The sequence below is a fragment of the Eschrichtius robustus genome, chromosome 14, assembly GCF_028021215.1.
Source record: "Eschrichtius robustus isolate mEscRob2 chromosome 14, mEscRob2.pri, whole genome shotgun sequence".
Taxonomy (NCBI): Eukaryota; Metazoa; Chordata; class Mammalia; order Artiodactyla; family Eschrichtiidae; genus Eschrichtius; species Eschrichtius robustus.
The window spans coordinates 38831235-38847740 of NC_090837.1; the positions used below are offsets into that span (position 1 = coordinate 38831235).

General features: G+C 36.8%; 1 protein-coding gene across 3 annotated transcripts in view; it reads left to right on the forward strand.

Moving 5' to 3' along the window:
- GREB1L (GREB1 like retinoic acid receptor coactivator) overlaps window positions 1-16506 on the forward strand; it is a 122872-nt gene that overhangs the window by 16855 nt on the left and 89511 nt on the right. For all 3 annotated transcript variants that reach the window (XM_068562955.1, XM_068562956.1, XM_068562957.1), the window contains exons 4-5: window positions 4293-4469; window positions 6734-6856. In XM_068562955.1, the coding sequence (XP_068419056.1) occupies window positions 4293-4469; window positions 6734-6856 (300 nt within the window). The remainder of the gene's footprint in view (window positions 1-4292; window positions 4470-6733; window positions 6857-16506) is intronic.

Sequence of the window (16506 nt, forward strand, 5' to 3'; positions counted from 1 at the left end):
AGGTCTCGACCTGATCGCTACAGCCTTGGTTGTACAGGAGTCCTGCCAGTTTCCAGTTAGTTTTCAGTGAGAATTGTCCCACATGTATTTGTATTTTTGATGTGTTCATGGGGGGAGGTGAGCTCCACATCCTTTTACTCTGCCATCTTGATTCAAACCCCTTAAATTAACTTTTAATAATTAAAAAGGCAAATAAGAGAGCATGTAAGGACTTCCCTGGCAGCCCAGTGGTTAAGATTCTTCGCTTCCACTGCAGGAGGCACAGGTTCGATCCCTGGTTGGGGATCTAAGATCCCACATGACTGCCATGTGGCGTGGCCTAAAGAAAAAGGAAGGAAGGGACGAAGGAAGGAAGGAAGGAAGGAAGGAAGAAGAGGGCATGTGAGGTTTGTTACTTTTTTTTGCTGCTGTGTTTCTCTGGAGTTGCTTTTGTTTCTCAGAATTTGTTACTGTAGATAGAATCAGATACATGTCCTCAGCACGAATATCAGTAAAAACGAAGAAAAAAGAAGAGGGCAAAGAATTGTATTTACAGTGAGCTGTGTGTTTGTTTAGCTTGATGCAGTCTTCCTAGTTATAAAGCATCATCAGAAAGTCTAGAAATACATAGGTCAATATCTTGAGTCAGAAAGTGATCCTGCACATGGTTAATAAACGTTCCTTAAACTACAGTTCAAAGCCTTCTCTTGGTTCATAGGAAAAGAAGTGGTAATTTTCATTTTCATAGGCTCTCATTTGTTAAAATATCCATTTTTTTTCTTTCAGTGAAATTGAGCAGATGGTTTAATATAGACACCTAACGGTAAAGTTTATACATTGGACTAAATTAACAAAGAAGATCCAAGGATTCGTTTGTTCATTCATTCATTCAACAGTATTTGTTCCAAAAATCACGTTAGGTTATGATATGTGGGCACAAGAATGATAAGACATAGTCTTTTCCATCACAGAGCTAAGAACCTAGTTGGCTCTGGTGGAACAACTTTGGGAAACTTCTTTTTAGCACTTTAAAAGCATCAAAGTTTTATCGAATGGAACAGTTCATATGTGGCTCTGACTGCAGACATAGAAAAATCTCTTATAATGTCCTTTTGCTCAATGATTCTTCACGACTAGAGGAATCCTCTTAGAATACGTCATGGGACTCACACAGAAAACACCATCAGAATAATAGATTTTATAATCCTTTGTAATTGGGAATATGAAACCAAAGAGCCTGGGCTTTGGAATTGGAACTGGGTTTAAATCCCAGATTTTCTAGTTAGCACTTTAAGAATTTGGGCAAGCTACTTATCTTCTTGAAGTTTCAGATTCCTCATCTATATAAAGGCGCCAATAATGCCCACCTGGCAGGATTATAAAGATCAAACGGATGATGTTTATAAGGTACCCAATAGCACAGTGCCTGGCATATAGTCCTTGCTCTTTAAATGGTAATTATTCTGTCATTCTGTCATATTTATTAAATACCCTTATAGACATGGAACTTTGTTAATAATTTTTTATTAACCACTTCTCCAAGTGAAAGTGTAGTACAATAAAATGATAAAAGTTTTCTCTTGAACAAGCACAATGAGATTTTTATATGTTCATTACTCTATTGTCAAAAAGTTAATATTCATCTAACAGTTCTTACTTATGATGGTTGATTTTAGTATGCATTAAGATATAGTGGGGGGAATTCCCTGGTGGTCCAGTGGTTAGGACTCCGCACTTTCACTGAGGAGGGCCTGGGTTCGACCCCTGGTTGGGGAACTAAGATCCGACAAGCCGCACGGTGTGGCCAAAAAAAATAAAAAATACAAACAAATACAATTTTAAAAAGATATAGTGGGAAAATTTTTTAAGCTTAAAATATTCTAGAATCCCTGTGGACTCCAATATCAATTTGTCTAAATTTTTATATAAATTATACAGATTCCAAAGACTGGGGGGGAATTGAGTTTAAAGTAAATTGATCACTTGGCCACACATATGCCCCAAATCTGCCATGCAATTCGAAGACCTGATTGCTAGAAAAACTAGAAAGGTAATTTGGCTGTAAGAGATATTATTTATTGTGATAGTGACAGCAAGAACTTTGAGCAGATAAAATCTCTCGTGAACCAAAGTTAATACAGAAAAAAAAAAAAAAGTTAATACAGAAACTATACAGAGTTTTAAAAATGGACTCTAAAGTTCTTACTCTTTTATATTGTTAATTCTCATCATTAATGTGAAGTTTCTCTTCTTTGAAGATTATCCAGATCCATTGATTTTCTCCCTCTTCATACTCAAGTCTTGCTTTTCACCTCAGAAAACAGGTAGAGGAAAAGATAAAAGATCAAATCTAACCCCAGTAATTTGTTAATTCTAATTCTCACATTAATCTTTGATGAACTACTTGGACCTATCAGATAAGCCTCATTTTTTGGCACTGTCTCTATTTCAGATGAAGGTTCTTAGTTTTATTGTGTTTTGGGTATGTTGCATCTGCCTCATAGGTCAGCCAATTTTCTATCAAGGCATAATGATCACATCAGAAAGTAAGTTCCGTGGAGGCAGTGGTTTTGTCTTCCTTGTTCAGTGCTAAAAACCTGGTACCTGAAATAGTGCCTAGCACATAGTAGAGTACAGATATTTGTTGGATGGATGGATGGACAGGTGGATAGATGCATGGATTAGTGGATGGATGCATGCATTCATGGATGCGTGGACGGGTGGATGGGTGGATGAATGGTTAGATGGATGGTTGGCTTTAGGAATTTGGTGAACTAGGCAGTCATTGACATCTTTCTTTTTTTGGCCTGCAGCTCCAAGGTATTGGACAAATAGCCAAATGCTCTCAAATGCAATCCATCTCTGAATATGTTTTAAATAACTTATGAAATTATATTGATATTTATATTTCTATAAAGTGATGGTAATAAGCTAATTATATAGAATTACTGATTTTATGTAACTGACCAGAAGTTGGGACTATCTCTTGTTCACCACTGTTTTTCCAGTGTTTAGCAAAATGCTTGGCATATAGGTTAGGTGCTCAATAAAAAATTATTGAATAAATAATAATAAATTGGAATGCCCATTTCTAAATGTTCTGAATTGATTGTCAGCATCCTGAGATTGGGACATCGTGAGATATTTTGTCTTTAATCCTCATGGTCTTTCTCTACTCTCCTTATATATCTTTGTTAATTATAAAACAGGTTGGTTTGGTGGTTTTAAAAGAGTGTATTATTCCATAAGTGAATTTATTTTCAGTTAGTTATTTGTATATCGAGATATTGTGTTTATGAAATTTGGAATGCCCTTATTTGCCAATATGACCATACATATGTAATGTCCTCATAACTCACAACCAGAAGAACTCACTCTCTTACTGTCCACTTTTCTTCTATGTAATAAGGGAGATTGAAAAGTTGATTTCCAATCAAGCAAAGCATGACCTCTCATCCTCCCAGCCTTCTCAATTTCTTCTTCTTTCCATGTCCTCTGTTCCAAGAAGATCACTGAAAGTCTTATTTTGTTTGATTAATCTGAGTGAGAATTGTTTGGATGTTAAGTCTAAGGAATAATGAGCTAGTTTGAATAAAGAGGGGTTGAACAGAGAAGAAATGGGACCCTTAGGGAACTTGTGTTCCCTAGATCTCATAGAAACTAGGAAGCTGACAATGCCCTGAGTTTATACATCTCTGTTCGTGCTCTCCTATCTGGAGACCAGCTTCCTCTTCACTATTCTCAGTTTGCTCTCTCCCACACCCTAGATGGCATAGCCCTGACTTGGGTTCCAGTTTTACAAAACCTTACATATCCAGGGTCCAGTACCATCTGACTGATTCTTTTTGTATTTATTTCAGTGTCCCAGGAGAGAGACTCTGACTATCCTAGATTGGGTCAAATATTGGTCCTCAGTCTAATCCACTGTGGCTATGGAGTTAAGTCCACATGGTGGGTAGGGTGGAGAACCAGAGGCAGTAGGTTAAGAAGGGAATACATAAGGAAGAAATAATAGATATCTCTAGGACCAGAATTTTTCGTATTTTTTATGTTAACTATATAAATTCTATCATATGATACTATCTATTCTATTTCCTTAACCGTTATCCTTTTAGAGCATTTAAAAATTATTTTCAGTCTTTCACTGTTATAAAATAACTGCTAAATTGTTGTACATGTTTTTTTCCTTTGAATTATTTCCTCAAAATTAGGAAGTTGTCAAGCCAAAGGGTGAATATTTCTATGTTTTTTATATGTGAAAGTATCGTAACAACATACAAGGCCGCCAGTAACTTTGTTTTTCTTCCTTTTAGGGTTTTCTGGAAACTGTATCGGCTGTGGAGAAAGAGGATTTCGGTATTTCACGGAATTTTCCAACCACATAAACTTGAAGCTCACCACCCAGCCAAAGAAGCAGAAGCACTTAAAGTACTACCTAGTCAGAAGCTCCCAGGGTGTACTGTCGAAGGGACCTCTTATCTGCTGGAAAGGTAGCGTCAACTTCTGGGAGGGAATGGGAAGGAAATGTGGATGTTACGATGGTATTGACAAGTGACCTATACGGGGTTCAGAATCCAGGTTTGGAATAGATAAATATCCCAAGTTCAGAAGACAATCCAAAAATGTAAAGCCCTCTGGCAGGTTATTTGACTTGCTCCTTTTTGTTTTTAACAGAAACTATTGAAATTTGGGAAAGGGCATTTCTCCTTGTATTTGTCACTTAGGGGTGTGGAATACAGCTCTTGGGGAAAAATGGGCTCTTTCTAGCTCTTCTGTCATTTAGAGAGGACTTCAAAGTGTCAGTTTCCTGGTCAGATGCTCTTTCTACTTTATTTAGGGTCTTTGGTAATTCTTGAGTCTTCATTTTTCTATTAGAACTAAGCAAACTTTGGAATAAATAATGCTCTCTTCATAATACCTGGGAAAAGGCAGTATTAAGTTGACAAAGTTTTGTTTCTCTTCAGTTAGGAAGAACTTAAACTTATTTTTGAAAATGAATCCAGTTAAAATGTCACATCATCTTGTGGTTGATAGGATTTGCCACAAGTTCTGTACATTGTTTAATGCAGTGGGACATCTAATCCTTATTCTTTTGAGCAGTTTCTTAGATGCTGAGATTTCCCCTCCATTATTAATATTATTATATTGTTAAAGACAATAGAATAATTGTCTTTAATATTTCTATTTGTTGTTTGTGCAAGATTTTGGCCTGACCATGAAAAATAGCATAGTAAATCCAAATTGCAACTGAAGATTTGTTTCTGAATCTTTCATCATAATGACTCCTGGTTGCATTTGAGGAGAGATTATGTAACTCCTTAGGAAATGGCTACATGTTCTGAGCCAGGGGTCATCAGGACCGTGATCAGTGCTGTGACCACTAAATCGTAAGCATGGTAAATTATAGATAACTCTTTATCCTGATAAAGTCTAAAGAAGTTTCCTCTAGAAAAATCATTTTAAATGTCATGAACCCTAATAAAAGAGTAAATATAGGATAGGTATCACCTCCCTGCTTTTTTTAGCTTTTGTTTTGGTTGCATAAAATATTTTTAAGTTCTTACTTAGTGCTCAGTGACAATTCACCTTTCTGGTAAATAATAACATTTGTGAAATAGTTTGTGATACAATGACCCTGGGTGGCTTCTGGAGCCTCACATTTATAGCCATTCTATTTTGGAAATGGAATTGTATATATGTACATACCTATCAAACTACATATTTGCATATAATATACATAACATGGAGATATCCTTTTCAGTCAAAATACAGTAGCTCTTCAAGGAAGGTCATCGATAGAAGGTTATAGAAAACTGCCTCTAACTTTTGCATGTATCCGATAAACTTGGAAATTCTCTAAAGGACCAATAAACTTGGAAATTCTCTTGGAAATTCTCTAAACGAATTCTTCTTCGTTTTTACATAATTAACTTTGTCATTTACAATCATTTATATTTCTTTTTCACATGCTACCTTTAAAGACTAATATAGTACAACATATAGTATAATTTGGTTGGAAGTTAGAGCCCTGAAAACCTGTGACACAGGTTGTCACAGTATTTGCTATCTACCTGAATCAGTACGAAGTATTATTAAAATATTACACCAAAGCCTCAAGTAATATTGGCTCATTTAAAATGAAGCTTAGTTTTGTGTGATCAGTAAGTACCTTGAATATTGTCTACCTATTTCCTCTAATAAGAACTGAGAATAATAAGCATTTGAGAATTTCTAATTTTTCTCCTCTGTGTATAATATTTTCTTTGCTTCCATTTCTGGACATAAATTAAGGTTGAGTAGAGAAGGTTGAAGGCAGCCTAGAAGGACTCTAGATTACTATTCTACACGTAAATCAATCCTGGACAGAAGGTTAACTGGTGCTTGAAAGCTTATTTGGTTTTTATAAATTATTGATATTTTAACCTCAGCATTACCCATGAAACTAACATGACTATATAGGTTATGAGTAATTTTTCTCCTGGGAACTAGTCTGTGAGGAACAAAAGTCTAATTGTTCTTTGTAACCATTTCTTTGCCTTCCAAACATGACATTTGGCTCTAGGAAGACGAATTGTGTTCACCAGCTTGAACATTCTGTTGGAATCAAGGTTGGGGAAGGGGGATCTCTATTAAAGAAAGTGCTGCCACTTGAGGAGCAGCAGTTTATTTTAGAGATTTTATGGATTGTGTCTCCCTCACCTGTTTTAACAGAATATTGTTTTCCTTACATAATGTGATTCTTACTCCTTTCTAGAATGTAGAAGCCGACAATCCTCTACCATTTGCCACTCTATTAAACCAAACTCTTCAGTGTCATCAACCGTGGCCCCAGAAAATGGCACAACTAATGGATACAAATCAGGATTCATTCAGACAGGTATCGGGTATTTTCTTTTGGAATTTCAAGCAGCAGATGTGTATTTAATGAGGCATTTTAAACTTACTGTTGGCTAGTTTGAACAGACGTATTTTTAAATAGAGGTATTGAGTTACTATTCGAATTAGAACTCAGCATTGAGATGGATCAGTCTGTGGAGGAGCAGGACCCCAAATCCCAACAGCCCTGCCGATGCTAGGCAAGGCATGGAAAAAGGATCTGACAGTTGGTAGGGAATTTAGTTCAAGCATAGGGCCTGTCTCTAGAGGAGTCTGACAGGAGGCAATAAGTAGAAATACAGATGTGAGAGAAGTCTGCATCATAGCCATCAGGTGGCATGTATTGGAGACATATTCATGAAGACTGGAATTCTACAGTAGGGCTCTAACTAGGCTTGCTCAACAGTATAGGGAGTATTACACCAACTTGGATACAAAGTAAAGTCCCAAAGTAGGATGAAGGATTGCAGTGGAAGAATCTAGGACCTAGTTTCAGGTAGTACAAGATAGGAGCTTGGTTACAAATAACCAGATAAAATTTTAATGTGCCTGAAACTAGGTTACGGTATCGGAGCAGGATCAGCAGAGTGGCTGATCTGATACTGAGCAGATAAGTTACTAGTCTAAAGCTTCTGAAAATTCCTCCAGTATAGAGGCCTGAACTCAGGTCAGGATAAGACTCCAGGGGGACTTAATGTTTCCAGGTGGCTGAAAGGCTGGAGGGCTGTAACTGGAAAGATCACTGCAGATAGTATTTGAGAAAATTACTCAGAACCAGTCTAGGTTATATCTTAGGTAAGAAGAAAAGTATTTTAAAAGAATTTGTGAATTTTTTTTTCAGTTCACTTGTTTTTTGAGAAGTGCTATTTTACCCACAAACTTCATAGCATATGTGCTTTGCCAGTATCCACTCAACCACAACAAGTTGAAAAAAAGGCTGTCTTTATTCATTTCACTGCTTAGTATCCTCTTCCAAATTTATGAAATTTTAATGAGCTGGTAAATCGTTTGCACTTATTTTCGATGGAAGTGATTATTAGACTATGTTAACAACAACTGTAGTGATAATAAAGCTAACTTTATCTGGGGCACTTCTTGCTATGTGTCTGTACTCAGCTAAATCCACTTCATCCTGGATTTTAAAAGTCTAACTTTTAAACTGTTCGAGAGATTTACATAGAGGCTGTAATTTAAGAGGAAAGAGAATATTCTAAATTCTCGTTTAGAATAAATGAGAGAAGATCATGTCACTAGGTATTGAAGAAAGAAAAAATTGGTATTGGGCTCTTGGCATTGAAAGATTAGCTTTCATTACAGTGATGTCTCTCTTAGAATTTGATTGATTCTGTAGTATATTTTCTGCCATTAGAACTTGGGGCTAATGAAATACAATTTAAAAACTACAGTATTAGTAATGAATATTTACTTCATTCCAACAAAAACTTACCAAGTGTTTATTATGTTCTCAGACCCTTGTCAGAGGCTGTAAGGCAGGGTTCCAGTACTTAACTACTGGCTCCAATGACTTAAAAACCACTCATATAAGGGATAAAACATGTTACCTTTTCTAAGAGGGAGAGGTGAATATATATAAATAACCAGTTGTACCTGAAAAAAATGAAAAGATACTGAAATATTAATAAGAAGTAACTAAATGTTAATAAGCAGTTTTGATTATGCAGAAATATATTTTGAAAATGAATATTGCTCTGAATAGAGGAATTCAAGATTCAGGCTTAGCAAAGCCTCCTTCAGTTGCCACGAAGGGACACAGGCAAGACACTGACTGACTCACAGTGAACACAAGTGGCCAAGTGCTATGCCAGTATTCTTGTGTATCCCTTGTTGGGGTGAGAATGGTAATTTGACCATGAATTTACCTATTTTTAGGTGCAATCCAGAGAATTTAATAGAAGATAGTGCCTTTAAAAGTAAAGCTTTGTGTCTAAAACTTTCTTCTTGACAAATTATGGAGTCTTCAACAATAATTTTCCTATGTATTTTGAAAGTAATAGACTGTAAGAATTTTACCTTAGCCTATGATATCATTGCAAACATTAGAGTACGCAGCATCTTCTTAGCAGATAGAGATTCACCCTCCTGTAGGAGATTGCCTTCTTAATCTACAATCAGTGACTGCCTGTAATCAACATTTCTTAGCCTGAAATGTAGGTACACACATTGCAAAGTATTTGAAGAGAGGAATAATTTCCTATTTGCACAGCTTTGTCTCACATTCCAACTGCCAAGCTCTGGATGTTCTGTTCTGGCTGGCTTGCCACTTATATTTTGCATATTTTCTTTCAACATATTTGTGTGATTGATAATTCAAATTTTAGCCAACAATCCTGGTGAAATATTTTATGATTTGTGATTGAAGGTGGCTACATAGTTATCTACCTACATTACACAGACATACCACATACAAACATATACATGTATATGTATTGTGTTTAATAAGGACAAGAATTCAAGAATAGATGAAAAAATGGGAATTCCTTGGTGGTCCAGTGCTTGGGACTCTGCACTTTCACTGCCGAGGGCCCAGGTTCAATCCTTGGTCGGGGAACTAAGATCCCAGAAGCTGTGTGGCATGGCCAAAAAAAAAAAGGAAAAAAAGAAAAAAGAAAAAAGGAATAGATATAAAAAACCTTTGCCTAACCCAAGATCTTGAAAGTTTCTCTTCCATGTTTTTTGTCTAAAAGTTTTATTATTTTATCTCTTGCATTAAAGTCTGTGAGTCATGTTGAGTTAATTTTTGTGTGTGGTGTGAGGTGAGCATCTAAATTCATCTTTTTGCATGTGGATATCCAATTGTCCCAGCACCATCTATTGAACAGACTGTCTTTTTGTCAGTGAATTTCATTGACCTCATCAAAATTCAAAACTTTTACACTTCAAAAAGCAACATTAAGAAAATGAAAAGACAATGATGGACTAGAAAAATACTTGCAAAACACATATTTAATAAAGGACTTGTATCCAGAATTTACAAAGAACTCTTACAACTCAGTCATAAGATGGCAATCCAATCAAAACATGGGCAAAAGATTTGGAATAGAGATTTCTTCAGAGAACATACACAAATGGCCAATAATCACATGAAAAGATGCTCAACATCATTAGCTGTTAGAGAAATACAAATCAAAACCATAATAAGGTATTACTTCTATCTACCCAGGAGAAATGAAGACATGTGTCCTCACAAAAACTTACATACAAATGTTCATATAGCAGCTTTATTCATTACAGTTGAAAACTGGAAACAACCTAAATGTCAATCTACTCGTGAATGGATAGACAAAATTGTGTATCCATACAATGGAATACCATGCAGCAATAATAAGGAACAAACTATTGACACATGCTACATCGTGAATGAACTTCAAAAACTTTATGCTGGGAATTCCCTGGCAGCCCAGTGGTTGAAACTCTGAGATTCCATTGCAGGGGGCTTGGGTTCAATCGCTGATCCGGGAACTAAGATCCCACATACCTCAAGCTACGGCCAAAAAACAGAACAAAACAAAAACATTATGCTAAGTGAAAGAAACTAGACAGAAGAGACCACATATTATATGATTTCATTTATATGAAATGTCCAGAAAAAGCAAATTTATAGAGACAGGAAATAGATTAGTGGTTGCCTGGGGTAAGGGGTGGGAATGAAAATTAACTGAAAGTGGGCATGAGGTTTCTTGCTGGGGGATAAAAATGTTCTAAAGCTGATTTATGGTGATGGTTGCACCACTTTGGTCAAGTTACTAGAAATCATTGAACTGTACACTTGAATTGGATATATTCTATGATAAGTAAAATATACCTTAATAAAGCTGGGGGGTGGGGAGGAAAGATTAAAAAGCTGCTCTAAGAGAAAGGTGAAATCCTCTGGAGTGGCAATGTTTCTCCCTCATTTGAATCCAGTCTAATTTATTGAGTGTCTACTACCGAATGAGCACTGTTTCAGACCAGATGGTAAACTGCACAGGGCTTGGAGTCAGAGTCTTGGTATTCAGAGTCTTGGTATACCCCTGATGTATATTGGCTGAGGCTTGGGATAAGCCACTCAATTGTTCTATGTCTCGGTTTTCTCATTTGTACAACTAAAAATAACAATACCTATTTTGCAACTAAGGATTAGCTCAGCCTTGCTACTATACTTCTATTTGTGTGCCATTCTCCCAATTATAATAATTTGTGAACCATCTGTATTCTTTTGTATGCTAGAAACTGTAAGTTCATTTTGTTTATCCCTATACCCCCTAGTACCTGTCAAATGCCTGGAAATAAATGGTGTTTTTTATTGTTGTTTTTTTTTTTTTCTTTTTTGGCTGCGCCTCGCGGCATGTGGGATCTTAGTTCCCCGACCAGGATTGAACCTGTGGCCCCCTGCAGTGGAAGCACGGAGTTCTAACCACTGGATTGCCAGGGAATTCCCAATAAACGTTATTTGAATTCCATTTTTATTTAAATTTTAAATTAGCATTTGGGGGATTGTTAACTTACTGGTATGTACTCTTTTTCCAAATGAAGATGGTATGCTCATCTACCATTAGGAGGAAAAATTAGCCTGTAGGGCAGGACAGGGATGAGCCACCTAAACTCTGCCCCTGTGACTAATAGTGTAATTTTTAAGAAGATGCTATCAAGCAGGACCTGATATGACTTTATGACTTTCTTAGGCCCTGGGCACATTTGCCTAAAGTATTTAAAATTGTATTTTATGACTGTGTTGGTATAAAGATGAATATATTAATACTATATGCTAAAATACTTTGTTCCACAAAAAGAAATTAAAACATTTCTTATGATTTTAAAAGAAATCAAAACATTTTCATGAACCCCTAGAAGTTTTGTGGACCCAAGGCACTGACTTCTATGCCTAATGGAGAAGTTGGCCCTGTTATTGGAGACATGTATTGTCCATGAAATGGGATTTTCCTCTGGATGAACCACTGTAGGCTTAAAATAATGTAAACCCCTTACCATCTAATGCTTGTGCATTAAAGAGGGAAGAACAATAGCAATGAAAGGACTTGCCCTATCATATATCAAGCTCATGAGGCTTTACTAATAAAGACAGAGTGGAGTTGGCACAGGGATAGACACAGAGCAGCAGAACAGAATAGAAAGTCCCCAGACAGATTCATATAACATGTGGGTATAGAGTGACTTGCACATCAGCAGAACCTTTTCTTTCAACAAATGGTCCTCAAAAGTTGGATATACTATGTGGAAGAACAATAAAACTGGACCCCTATTTCACTCTATACACAAAAATCAATTTCAGGTAGCTGGAGGATCTAAATGCAACAGGCAAAACCGTCAAGCTTTAAGAAGATATTGTAGACTATCTTAGATATTGTAGATATCTTAAAAGTAGAGACAAAAAGTGCTGATCACAAAGGAAAAAACTGACGTTTCACTGTTTTTAGAAGGTGCTGTAGAGTGAAAAAACAAGCCATAAATAGAGAGAAGATATGTAATACATAAAACTAACCAAGGACTAGTACAAAGGACATATAAAGAAAGCCTATGAATCAATAAGAAAAAGACACATCAATAGAAAAATGAGCAAAGACTTCAAGCACCTCACTCAAGAGGAAATCCAAGTGGCCAATAAATACATGAAAAGATGATTAACCACTTTCATAATTAGGGAAATTACATTAAAAATACAGTGAGATGCCATTATATACATGCCAAACTGGCAATGATTTGAAGTGTGACAGCAGTAGATGTTGGCAAAGATTTCAAGCAACACAAACCATCATATGCTGCCAGTAGGAGTGTTAATTGATGGCACCACTTTGCAAGTAATTAGCAATACATAGAAAAGTAGAAAACATGCATATCCTATGATCTAGCTATTCCACTCCCTAAGGAAACTCTTGTACTTGTGCATCAAGAGATACATACAAGACTGTTCAGAGTAGTGTTCTTTGCAAATGACAAACTGAACACAACTCAAATGTTCATCAACAATAGAATAGATAAATAGGTTATGATGTATTTATATAATGAAATACCATTTGGTAATGAGAATGAACAAGTAATACCTACACGCATCCTGATGGAGGAATCTTCCAAAATGTTGAACAAAAATCTACTTACAGAAGAGTCTATCCAATATGATTTTATTTCTGTTATGTTCAAAAATATGCAAAACTAAATTATTTTAGGAATACGTACATAGCACGGTGGTTGCCTCTGGGGAGACGGAAGAAGAAGGGATGGGGAAGAGCACAAAGGAGGCTACTGGCTGCTGGCAGTGTTTTGTTTTGTTTTTTTCCCTTGACTTGGATAGTGGTTATTTCCATAGGTATTTGCTTTATAATTATTTTTTTAATTAATTAATTAATTTGTTTATTTATTTATTTTTGGCTGTGTTGAGTCTTCACTGCTGCACGTGGGCTTTCTCTAGTTGCGGCAAGCGGGGGCTACTCTTCGTTGTGGTACGCGGGTTTCTCATTTCTCATTACGGTGGCTTCTCTTGTTGCAGAGCATGGGCTCTAGGTGCAAGGGCTTCAGTAGTTGTGGCACGCAGGCTCAGTAGTTGTGGCTCACGGGCTCTAGAGCACAGGCTCAGTAGTCGTGGTGCACAGGCTTGGTTGCTCTGCAGCATGTGGGATCTTCCCGGACCAGGGCTCGAACCCATGTCCCCTGCATTGGCAGGTGGATTCCTAACCACTGCGCCACCAGGGAAGTCCCTATAATTAATTTTTAAACTATACATAAATATTTTGTGAACTCGCCTGTATTTTGATATATCTCATTGGGAAAAAGGGCAAATTTACCCTTTCAAACTACATACGTGTATGGTATGCAGTGTTACACTTTGAGAACAAGTGGTATCATAGGCCAGGGATCCTATGGTGTAATAGTAATGTTTCAGTCCTTTTGAGTTTTTCTATTTCCCACTGCATTGAATCTACTGTGGGGTTGTTGCTGTGGTGATAGAGCTGCAGCATGCAGCCCCTCAGCTGACTTTCGTCTCCAAGAAGGGAAGGGGCAGAGCCAACCCTGATAGAACTCTCTAAGTGCTCATATTTTCCCTTCCCTACAATGTCTTGGCCTCCTCTCCTTTGCCTTCCAAGAGTTTAGAGCTCTCATGCTGCCCTCTGTTTGTCCAGAATATTTCATGATGTGCCACATTCAACCCAGACCTTACTATTTTGTCTCCATTTGCCCCCCAGCTACAATTCCTCTGTCCAGGGTGACAGCCATTTAGAAAACAGTTTCCATTAGAATGTATTATTTAACTGTCCCTAAAATGTAACTGTGTTTGTCCCTTTCTTTATTTGATTTGTCCTTTAGCCACTAAACTTCCTGAGGTCAGAATAATCAAAAGTTCCTCTAGCAGGTTTTTCTAAGCTTAGTTCCTCATGAATATTCATATTATTACTTTACCAAAACACAGTCTCCTTTTTCCAAATGTGTTGGGAACCCTTTGTCAGATTTTCCCACTCTCAACCAGACACTGAGAAAATGTAAGCTTTTCCTTTACAGTGTATATTCCTTGGGTAGGGATTGTATCTTTGCTTTCTTCCCCTATTCTATCCCCAGAGCCTAGCATACTATCTGGCCTCCTGAAGAGGCTCAATAAGCATCTGATGAGTGAATGCATGGGTTGGGGAGAGGGAAGAAAGCCAGTGACCATACTCTTCTGAGGCAGGGCCGTGAATGTGCTTGTGAGACTCCTATTGCCCACAAAAGAGAAAATGTAACTCGTTAGCAAGTATAAGGAGGAATGGGCCACTCTGCAGAAATGAAGAAGCTGCAAGTAATAACAATGAAAGGTCATTTTCACCAGTTGCATTAGCCACAATACTCTATTTTAAGTGATAGTATACAGGGCTGGCAAGGATGTGGTAAGATTGACAATCTCAGACCTCAGGCTGGTGGAGGTAAGCAGTGATATGACCTTTTAAGAAAGAAATTTGGCAATATGTAACAAGACCATTAAAATATTTATATCCTCTGCTCTAGTAATTTCACTTCAGAGGGCTTAGCCAAGAAAATAACCTAAAAGAAAGTCAAGATATTCACTGCAGTTATTCTTTATATTAGCATAAAAGGAAAAGCAATCTTTTAATATAGAAACAAATAAATCATAGCATATGCACATGACAAAGATGTCAAAAAATACGGTGCAACCACATAGGAAATAATCCTGTTAAGTAAAAAAAGTAATATTAAAACTCTATGGGTACTTTTGTTATATCATGTAAAAAATATAACATGGATAAAACATAGAAGGGCATACACTAGAGAATAAAGAATGGTTTGTGGGAGAAGTGAGATTTTAACATGTTTGTTTCTACGAATTTTCCTTTATGTCATATATTTCATAGGTAAGCACTAAAAATTCTCAGGATTAAGCCAAATGTATAGGTCAGTAGAAAAGACCTGGTTTTCACAATCTCCAGCATTCTTTATAGGAATGCTGTGTAGGAATAAGGACCAGTACCTAACATAGACACATCCAAGCTACAGCTAGAAGGTAACAAAACCAGAATTTGAACTTTCTTTGCTCACTAGTGACAATTTTATTAGGCAATTTCTGGGTTATACATAGGTGATATTGATCTCTACCTAGAATTCTGTAAAATGTTCCTGTGTCTCAAATTTCAAGGCAGGAGGAATGTGAAGAGGAGAGGGGAGCACTAGGGTTGAAAAGTCCATAGAGATCAGCTCAATATCCACTTTGATATTGAATAATCAAAATGAATAAAAATGAATAAGTGGCCAAAATGAATAAAAAAGGACTAAATTTACCCTCCCACCTGAAACAACCAGAAAAAAAAAACAAAAACAAAACTACACGAAAAACGATTTTTAAGACACTGTCATCAGGCAACAAATGACAATGATTCCTGATCAACGGGAAACAAATAAATGTGTCTTACCATTTTCCCAGCTTACTGCTTGGAGAGTTTCCAGACCATGATGCAGGGAGGGGGAACTGTGGTGGAGCCCAATAGGTCCCCTAAGTTGAGTAGAAGAAACTGAGAGTGAAGGGAGACCAAAGCAGCTAGAGTTCATTGCACCAAGTGCCAGACGGGAGAGAGCTGCACAGAGAGAGAGAACCTGAGTTGTGCAGAAGGTCCCCTGAAATGTTCAACATAGTACTGGTTGATGCATGCATGTGAGCAAACTACTCAAGGCTGGTAAAAAGTACCATCCAAAAGGATGAGAGGGAACATTCACACAGGGCCAGGGACAGAGACTGTTCCCACCAGCTAGACAGGAAAACCTCACAATTTATCAGGCATTGGTTGGAGTACTTAGGAGGGTCTTATCTCAGTAATAGAGAATACTTAGCCCTAGACTGAGCACTACCTCAAAACTGCAAAAAAAAAAAAAAAAAGTGTCAAATTGTTTCCAAGTAAGTTAACTGCATTCCAGAGTAAAGCTCAAGAATATTTATAGGCAAACTTCCAATTATAAGGTAAATAAGTACTAGGGATGTAATGTACAACACGATAAATATAACTAACATTGCTGTATTATATATATGAAAGTTGTTAAGACAGTAAATCCTAAGAGTTCTCATCACAAGGAAAAAGATTTTTTCTTTTTCTTTTATTTTGTGTGTATATGAGATAATGGATGTTCACTAAACTTCTTGTGGTAGTCATTTCATGATGT